Source organism: Arachis ipaensis, chromosome B5 (assembly GCF_059453495.1).
Source record: "Arachis ipaensis isolate K30076 ecotype BB chromosome B5, ASM5945349v1, whole genome shotgun sequence".
NCBI classification, from domain to species: Eukaryota; Viridiplantae; Streptophyta; class Magnoliopsida; order Fabales; family Fabaceae; genus Arachis; species Arachis ipaensis.
Genome location: NC_142440.1, coordinates 137825695 through 137835965, shown reverse-complemented (window position 1 = coordinate 137835965; position 10271 = coordinate 137825695). Strand labels below are relative to the sequence as shown.

The 10271-nt window shown below is 35.8% G+C and overlaps 1 protein-coding gene across 1 annotated transcript; it reads left to right on the top strand.

The window, feature by feature from the left end:
• The first annotated feature begins 9253 nt into the window (after nucleotides 1–9253).
• On the top strand, nucleotides 9254–9616 carry LOC148565914 (uncharacterized). Its single transcript, XM_088487301.1, has one exon. It carries the CDS (start codon nucleotides 9254–9256, stop codon nucleotides 9614–9616), a length of 363 nt encoding a protein of 120 aa, XP_088343427.1.
• The last annotated feature ends 655 nt before the right edge of the window (nucleotides 9617–10271 follow it).

Here is a 10271-nt window from a genome sequence, read left to right as displayed (position 1 = left end):
GAAGACAAGATATGAAAAAATCATAACATATAAGTTAACACTGAAATGATACAAAAACAGCAAATGTCTTGTTCAACGTAAACTGCTACTACCTCTAGCGGTTTATGCACACTTCTCCACACACATAAATTGCCACAGCTTATAGCGGATTATGTGTACCGTTACTGCCAGTAGCGATTTCTATATGAAAGGTACCAGGGCTTCAGAGGAGAAGTTCAGAGAGAAGAGTAGAGGGAGAGAGAAGAAGAGAGATTGTGTTATTGCATTCAAGCAAGCCACTGAACTTGCAACAAGAGGATTTTATAATTTATATGTATAGCTGGCTAACTAACACATGCCTTGAGTCATGAACTAAGCTAACAGACTATAACAAACACTAGAAGAGTCTAGAAGCTGCTGCTGAGTCACTTGGGCCCTACACTAACCAACTTATAACAGAAAATAGTATTAACAGAACTAACTATTTTAGAAGGAAGGGTATTGAGCTGAGAGACTGAGCCAAGGTACTGCTGCACATATGTATAACTCCTATCATCATCTCTAGTTTTTCCTTTCTGGAGTGCTTGCAACTGCTTGTTGATCACAGATGTTTAGCCTGGTTCGAAAGTGTAGAAAAGTCTCAGAAGGTATTGCTTTGGTGAAAATATCTGCCACCTGTGTTGCCCCTGGAATGTGACTCACTTGAATTTCTTTATTGGTGACATGATCTCTGACGAAGTGAAGATCAATTTTGAAATGCTTGGATTTGGAATGTAAGATTGGGTTTGCTGCCAACAATACAGCACTCAGATTGTCACAATACACTACAGGTGCCTCAGAGATAGCTAATTTTAACTCAGCCATAAGATTCCTTATCCACACTAGCTCCGCTACTGTCTCTGCCATGCTCCTGTACTCTGCCTCAGTACTAGACCTGGCTACAGCCGTTTGTTTCTTCGAAGCCCAGGATACCAGATTGGAGCCAAGGAACACACAGTATCCAGTGGTTGACTCTCTGTCATCAGGGTCACCAGCCCAGTCAGAATCACTATAAGCAGTGATCTTCATAGCAATGTTCATTTCAGAGTCCTTCTTAAGATGCAAGCCATAAGATGCTGTGCCATTCAGATACCTCAGCACACGTTTGACCATTTTCCAATGTGAATCCAGGGGAGATTGAAAAAACTGAGCAAGTTTGTTGACACAGAAGCTGATTTCAGGCCTGGTAATGGTTAGATATTGCAAGCTTCCAATGACAGAACGATACAAACTTGGATCATGGAAATTTGAACCTCCAAGGGCAGAAATTTTTGTTGTAGAAGGGAGAGGAGTGTGGCAAGCTGTGCATCCCACCATGCCAGCCTTCTTCATTACCTCTTCAATGTATTTCTGTTGAGTAAATACTAATCCTCCACTCTTAGTCTTTGAGGCTTGTATGCCAAGAAATAGTGCAAATCACCTAGATCTTTTAAAGTAAATTTGCTGTTCAGCTGATTGATTACTTCCTTGATAGAGTTGTCACATTCACCTGTAACGATGATATCATCTACATATACCAAGACATAGGTTTTTAAGTGATGAGCAACACGAGTGAACACTACTATGTCAAACTTTGTGGCTGCAAATCCTAGTTCTTTTAACCCATTTGCAAGCTTGTGGTACCATTCCCTGGGCGCCTGTTTCAAACTGTACAAGGCCTTGTTAAGCTTGCACACAAATGAAGGATCTCCTTGCTCATATTCTTGGGGCTGCCTCATGTACACTTCCTCACCTAAATCACCATGCAGGAAGGCATTGTTTACATCTAATTGCTTAATTGTCCAAGACCTTGATAGTGCTACTGAAAGCAGCAGTCTGATGGAGGTGGGCTTAACAACTGGACTGTAGGTTTCTGTAAAGTCAAAGTCTGGTTTCTAAGCAAAGCTTTGAGCAACCAACCTGGCTTTGTGCTTCTGAAGTGAACCATCTGCATTATATTTGATTCTGAACACCCATTTGCTTCCAATTGCCTCTCTATCAGGTGGGAGCTTAACCAGCTTCCAAGTGTTATTTCTGAGTAGGGCTTCATACTCCAGATCCATGGTTGTCTTCCATTCAGGACATTGAAGTGCCTGTTTAACATTTCTTGGCTCTACACTTGCTAGGAACAGCTTTGGCTTGACAATGCCTGCTTTGCCTCTAGTAATCATTGGATGAGTGTTGAGTGTTTCTAGGCTCAGGGTCAGTAAAGGAGAGAACAATTTCAATATCACCAATAGGGATAGGAGTTGGGGCTGAGGAGCTTGCTATTGGGACTGTGACTTCTTGCAGGCTATTAGAAGGGCTTAGTGAGTGTGAGAGAGTAGAGTTGATAAGTGGTAAGGGCTGTTGCTGGTTGTTTAAGTGATGAGAAGAGACTTGTGTCGAGGTGTTTGAGGAACTATCATGAGGGGGTGAGGGCTAGGTGAGGGTGTTTGAGGATTTGAGTTGGTGATCAGTAGGAGGAGCCTGAATAGATGCTGAGAGCCTTGGAATTGTTGGAATTGAGTGTGGAGGAGCTAAGGCTGTTGTTTTCTTAAGACTTTGAATAGCTTGCTGAAATGGAAATTGATCTTCAAAGAACACCACATTTGGTGTGATGATGACTTTTTCTTGTTGAGTAAGGCATTTATAACCTTTCTGATCAGTTCCATACCCAAGGAATGTGCAAGGAGAAGACCTAAAGTCCAGTTTGTGCTTGTTATAAGGTCTCTGATGTGGGAAGCACAGGCAACCAAATACTTTGAGTTGTGCATAGGAGGGCTGCTTGCCAAGTAATTTCTCAGTTGGAGACACACCATTTAGAACTGGTGTTGGAAGCATGTTGATTAACTTTGCTGCTGTGCAGAATACTTCTCCTCAGAACCTTGTAGGCATAGAGGCTCCTGCCAATAAGGTTAATCCCATCTCCACCACATGCCTATGTTTTCTTTCAGCAGAGCCATTTTGTTGGTGAACATGGGGACAAGCAAACCTGTGCTGAACTCCTTTAACCTGCAGAATTTTTGAGAGACTTCTATATTCGGCAGCATTATCACTTTGTAACATTTTAAGTTTAGTGTTCAACTGCAATTCAACCTTTCATTGGAAATTTTCAAAGACTGTTTTTAATTGAGCTCTGGACTTAATTAGATAAAGCCAAGTGTATTTTGAAAAGGCATCAACAAAATTAACATAATACCAGTTTTCATTGCTATCTGGCACTGGGGCAGGGCCCCAAATGTCTGAATATACAAGATCTAAGGGGTGAGTGTACTCAGTTTGGGAGGAAGGGAAAGGGAGCTGGTGTGACTTGCCAATACAGCAGGCTGAGCAGTTTATTTTTACTGGTATAGAGGAAAGCTTACAAACTTTTAGTACTTTGGATAATACAGCATGGTTAGGGTGTCCTAGCCTAGCATGCCAAACAAAGGGATCATTTTTATTGCTATTACTTACTGCAGTAGCATATGCAGCAACAAAGCTAGCTGGTGCTTGCAGCTTGTTAATACTAGGAAATTTATAGAGGCCTCTTTCCACAATTCCTTGAAGCACAATCTTCTCAGTGTCTTTACTCTTTACATAACACCTATCATCATGAAATTCAAAGAAGATTTGATTATCACAGCACAGTTTATGCTTACTTATTAGATTCTTTGTCAGTTTAGGCACACACAACAAGTTTTTCATGTGCAGTAGGTTAGAGCTCAAATCAGTCTTGAAATAAGAATTTTCAACAAAGGAGATTTGCAAACATGTTCCATTGCCAACTATTACTTGTTCATTCCCAGAGTAGTTCTCCTTCTCCATCAGATTCTTCTCATCATGTGTCATATGATGTGTAGCTCCAGAATCAGGATACCAATTGGAGTCTTGAACTGTTGTTGGTGTTGCTATCAGATTGCAGAGATTTGCTTGTGGCTGAGTGTTCTGATTGTGGCCAGTATTGTTGTAACCTTCTCCACCATAACCTTGGTCTTCATACTGATCTTCACTATATCTGTGCCAGCAAATCCTTGCAGTGTGGCCAAATTTGTTGCACAGCTGACACTGAGGCCTATCATAGTCATAACTTCTTGAATTGTGCACTCTGCCTCCTCTAGCAGATTGTCCTCTTCCATTCGTGAACTGGCCTTCACTAATGAACTGTCTTCCTTCATTGGAAAAATTTCTACCGCCTCTGTGAAATCTTCCTCCTCTTCCTCTGAATCCTCCTCTGAAGCCTCCTCTTCTTCCTTGCATATGTTGATTGTATCCTTCAAATTGAGCGACGTTTGCTTGGACAAATGCCTCTGGTTTTCTGAACTTTGCCAACATGCTCTCATGAGCTAGCAGCAATGCCTCCAGTTCAGCAACAGCTATACTTTCTGATCTTGCAAGCACAGATGTATACACTGAGGAGTACTCTTCAGACAGGCCATGCAAAATTGCATTTACATGATCGCTTTCCTTTACTAACCTCCTACAGATGTCAAAGCATCAATTGTGCCTTTAATCGATAATACATACTCAGTCACAGATCCTCCGATATGGAGCGTGCTGAGCTTGTTTTTCAATTACATCACCTTAGCCTTGATCTGAGAGGAGAAATGATCCTCTAGCCGCTTCCACACTTGATGCGTGAACACACATCCTACCATTCTTGTGGTGAACGGCTTACTCATTGACGCCAGTAACCAAGATTTGAGAAGTGCATCCTGCCTCTTCCATTTTTGATACTCTGGATTCACTACAGCATCTGTTTCTTCACTCGATTGCACTAGTTGTTGATGAATTCCTCTTCCTGTGACGTGGCTCAGCATATCGTTCCCTTCTATTGTTGAGATTGCTTGATCTTTCCATTGCAGGTAGTTATCCTCATCCAGTTTCATCGATATAGGAGTTGCTATGAACCCTTGCGCCATTGTTGAAAGAGCAGCGAAGCTTGGAGGCTCTGATACCATGAAAGGTACCAGGGCCTCAGAGGAGAAGTTCAGAGAGAAGAGTAGAGGGAGAGAGAAGAAGAGAGATTGTATTATTGCATTCAAGCAAGCCACTGAACTTGCAGCAAGAGGATTTTACAATTTATATGTATAGCTAGCTAACTAACACATGCCTTGAGTCATGAACTAAGCTAACAGACTATAACAAACACTAGAAGAGTCTAGAAGCTGCTGCTGAGTCAGCTGGGCCCTACACTAACCAACTTATAACAGAAAACAGTATTAACAGAACTAACTATTTTAGAAGGAAGGGTATTGAGCTGAGAGACTGAGTCAAGGTACTGCTGCACATATGTATAACTCCTATCACTATAGATATATGAAATAATGTATTTGCGTCTTCATATTTGAAAGAATGCAATTGCGTAAATTTAAAGGACAAATAATTTATTTATGTAATTACCTTATAAAATAATTAGGTTCTAAAAAATATTACAATAAATTATTTTTTTTTTCAAAATGGTGGAAAGACCAACTTATCTTACAGAATTAATTTTCAAATTTTTTTATAAAATAAAAATTTATTGAAAATTAAAATATCTAAAATTGATTAAAACTAAAATGTTTAGTTTCTTTTAGTTATCTTTATGTACTATATATTTGACCCTCTACTTAAAATAAGGTGATAATAGGAGAAATGATACATTTTCTATGTTACTTTCTTAGCATCTTTGTATTTTATCTTTGTATTTTATATATATAATATACGCACTAAATAAAAATAAAGGTTACAATTGAAATTCAATTTATATTTGCGTTTTGTTTTAACAAATAATTTAAAAAATAATCTATACTAAAAAATATGGTGTAGTTAAAATTGGACTTTTAGATTTTTGTTTTTACATAATAAATTTTTTAAAAATATTTATAAAACTGAAATCTGACCTCGATTTTACTTTCACAAAATTAAAAAATTTTGAAATTAAAATTAGACTTTTATTTTAATTTCTATTTTTGAAAAATTAAAAGTTTTAAAATTGATAATCAAACTCTTCAGTTTCTGTTTTTTAAAAATAAAAAAAATAAAAAATTGAAATCGGATAATTTTTACAAACAATCCCCATATTTTGGAAAAAATACAACAAAAATACCACATTCTAATACGATATTAATTAAATTTGTGGCTGCATGTGTGTGTTATTTTTTTTTTTTTTCTGGCAATGAATTTCCATTTAATACTCAGTTTTGAAAAAAGTATGAAAAACTGCATCATCAGAGATGAAGCATTGTCCACTAAGTATATATTTGAACGGTATAGTAGACAATTCTTTTCCTGATTTTTATTTCCTCAAAAAGAAAAAAGTTTCAACAATCTTCATAGTGAAGATGAACACTAAGCTAAGGAATAGAGACATATATCCCAATGGAAGAGAGAGAAAGAGCCATAGGTGTTTGCTAATTCTATAATATTTATTGATTTCCATTTCCTAGATTAATTGTACGTATATTGTCAGTATTATTAACATGTTCAAATCATTACATAACACGTGACAGATCTCAAAGTGGCATAGGATCTGAAGCTTTTGCATAACTGGTCCTAAGGTCAATAAGAAATGAGAATGCTATGTATTGTACCAAGAATAATTCGTGTATATATATGTTCTTATTACTCTATTAATTTTAACTAACAGAGAATACACGTAATTCAGGAAAATTAGTAAAGTTCATTGTAGAGTCACAACTTTTTTATTTACTCAACTAGAAGAAAGAAGTACAGATGATATAAATTAGTTTACCAACCAAAAATTTACTTTAGATTTTTACTTCAAGTAGAAGAAAGAAGTACACATGATATAAATTAGTTACCAACCAAAATTTACTATAGATCAGATTCTGTAATAATAACGCATTTCACCTTATTATATATTAAAATAAAAAGAGATATTTCTGCAGTAGAATTTGCAATATTGTCCTCCCTAAAATATTTAGTCACAGTTTTGTATATTTTTATGACGATCGTAGATTATTGTGCTATTTATTTTGTCAATAAAATTTTAATGTGACCAGTTAAAATATTCGTCGTTAAAAATAAGTTTCATTTGCGATGTTTTTAGTTGAGTAAATTGAAAATATTGTTTGTGACAAAAATAATCGCATCGAAAATTGGGTATTTTGTGGCAACGTAAATCGTTCGTTGTCAATGCTGCAATAATTTTGTGATAAAAATATCGTGGTTGAAAAATTTACATTTTACGGAATTCAAATAAAGATCTACCAATTTTATGCTAGATCTTAAACCTAAATGCTAAACAAAATTATTATTTTTAAAAGAAAACAAATAATATTATTTATGAAATTATATTATTTTTTCGGTTTTACATGTAGTTCACCTAATAAATGGATAATTTATGCCAGTTCGCCCTTCGGTTAGGTAATTACCTTTAATGATGCAGTTCGTCCCATGGCTTGCCGATCTGCATGGTACACAAGCTCAGCTCTCCCAAATGTCCAATGACTCGACCAATTATATGTCTTCAATTTGCCTTATTATAAATAGCGGATTTCTATTTCGCTCATCATATTTATTATATTTTATTTTTTCTTTTTTTTTTCTCACCTGCAATATGAATAAGATCATTTTTTTTTTTTCTTATTCACATGATATTATTATCTGTTTATTTAGATTAGATAAATTACGTAGGTAGTTAGGTTAGATAATATTATATAGGTAATTAGATCATGTTAAATTATATTAGATAAATATTTATTTTATATTTAGAGTAGATTAAATTAAATAAATATTTAGATTAGATTATATTAGATTAAATATTCATATTAGAATAGTTAGATAAAAATTTTATTTACGTCAGATTAGATAACATTTAGATAATATTTTAGGATAAATATTTTTTAATTATATTTTTAAGTGGCATTATATGAATGCTTTCTATTAGCTTAATGTGATTTAAATTTTATTTAAATTTTAGTTTAGGTTTAATATTTTTTATTATTTTATTTTTTATTTTTAAAGTTTTACCGTGTATAAATAGAACAACACTTGCTAAAATGTTACGAAAAGACTTTATATAGACTAGATATGATTGATTATATTGTTCGGAAGTTTAGTCAACTGCCATAAAATTTAAATTATGCATTCAATGAGTATAAAATTTATATATTTAAGATTTTTAATTTTTTTATATTTTTTTAAGCCTAGAAAAGTTGTATACACTCAACAGAATATATTGATGCGACCCAATAAACTTGTCAGGCCAGAGGCCATATCTTATATAAGTAAGCTTTAAACATGTAGTGTACATGCTTAAATAGAACTACAATTGGATGCTAATGTTTGCTTTAGTTGGGAGGTGGTGGTAGGAGTCACACATTTTGCTTGTTCTGTGAGAAGATGACAATTATTCCGCAAGATGTGGCATATCATCTAGGTTTCAAACGGTTGGAGATTCCATTAGTGGTTGCATGACTATAGCTGGGTGCATTTCTAACAGGGAGGGACCATGGCGGACATTTGCTTCACTCGGATATCTACAATAAATTTTTTTCACTCGCTTTGTGTATTGTTGATCAATGGTGTGTAATAAAAAATTTTCAACGTCGTTAGACATTTTAGTATTTTACTTTAGTTGGGATGTAGACAAAGATTGTCTGAGCAAAACTAAATACACCAGACCTATTTTGATCGAATACTATTTCTCTAACATAATGAATTGATAACAACGATGTTTGACACATTTTAGAGATAAATATAACTAAGAGTGAGAGAAAGAGGAGATTAGAAGTGAAGAGAGTAAAACTTGGTGTGCTTAGACCTCCAATTCACTAGTATTTATAGGCAAAAGACTTAGATTTTACTGTTGTAGCACTACAAAAAAAATATAATTTTGCAGAGGTAATATAGAGTTAATATTTAAATTCGTCCCTGAAAGATACATCGATCTCCATTTTAGTCCCCGAAAGATAAACTTAATCAAAATAGTCCTTCAAAGATATCCGAGTTAATCACGTTCGTCCTTCCGTCATCTCTTTCGATGAGTTGGCTAACGTCTGCTGACGTGTGCGTTAACTGCCACCGTGGCAAACGCCTACGTGTATCCTACTATTGCTGACAAGACAACTATGTGAAAATAGTTCAAATCAGTCCCTTAGTGTTTGAACCCTAATCCTAAATTCGATGACAAATACGTTGCGTTCAACAATCAGAGGGCCATAGGCCTGGGTAGACGTTGAAGTTGCTGGTTTGCAGAGAGGATGGAGGAAGCAAATGGAGGTCGTGACGGTGGTGTGTCGTTTCCGTCGAACGGCAGTAATAGTTCCAGCACTTCAATGCTAGTAATATGTCGCTTCAATGTGTCGTTTTGATTGAACAAAGAAAAGCTGATAAGCCCGCACCTGCCGGCACTCGTCGCATCGATCAGTTCTTCCGGAAGCCTGAAGTCCAAATTGCTCCCGTGGCAGATCCTGAAGCCGAAGCTCCTGCGAAAGCTGATGTTGAAGCTAAAGATGCTCCCGAAGCTGATTCTAAAGCCCAAGCTGCTCCTGTGGAAGATCCTGAAGCTGAGCCTTCTGCGGAAGCTGATGCTGAAGCTAAAGCTGCTCCCGAAGCTGATTCTGAGGCCCAAGCTACTGGAGCTGAAGCTAACGCCAGAGCTGAAGTTGCTGCCGAAGCTGAAGCGGCAGTTCACGTAGATGAGTGTTAGGTTGAGTTTGTTTATAGTTATACTATTTGGAAAAAAGGAAAAAATTTAAAAATGAAGAACGAAAAGAAAAGAGATTAATTAAAGATTGTAGCCAGGTCTTTCATTTCTCTGCAATTTAGGTTTTTTGTACATCCATAGCGAGATGTGATTCTAATTTTCAAGCTGATTAAGGGTAATTCCTTTCTTTCTGTATTGCCTGTATCTTTATCCATGTAGGGCTTACTTGATTTTCTTCTTTTTGATGATTTGTTTTGTAAATGAACTAGTAACTTTGCTCTTTGGTTTACACGTCATCATTAGGATCTGCGAAACTGTTTTTTATGATTATCATGCATTTACAATGTCAAGTTGTTATTTCTATTCAAACTGTAAATTCTGTTTGTATCAGCTTCGATTTTTAGAACAGCTTATAATAAACTGTTGTTTATGGTTTTCTTGTCAATATCCAATTCAAGTCTTCCACTTGGATCTGCAAACCTGAAAAATGATTTCACTTTTTGTTGGGGACCTAGCAGCAGCTTAGCACACTTGAAGCAAAGTTACAAACAAAGCAATGGACAAAGAAATTAATCTATATACAGGTATACAACTAACAAGGTCTCACTCATTTAGAAAATTCAAGTGCAAAGAGATAAATACAAAAAAAAAAAAATCC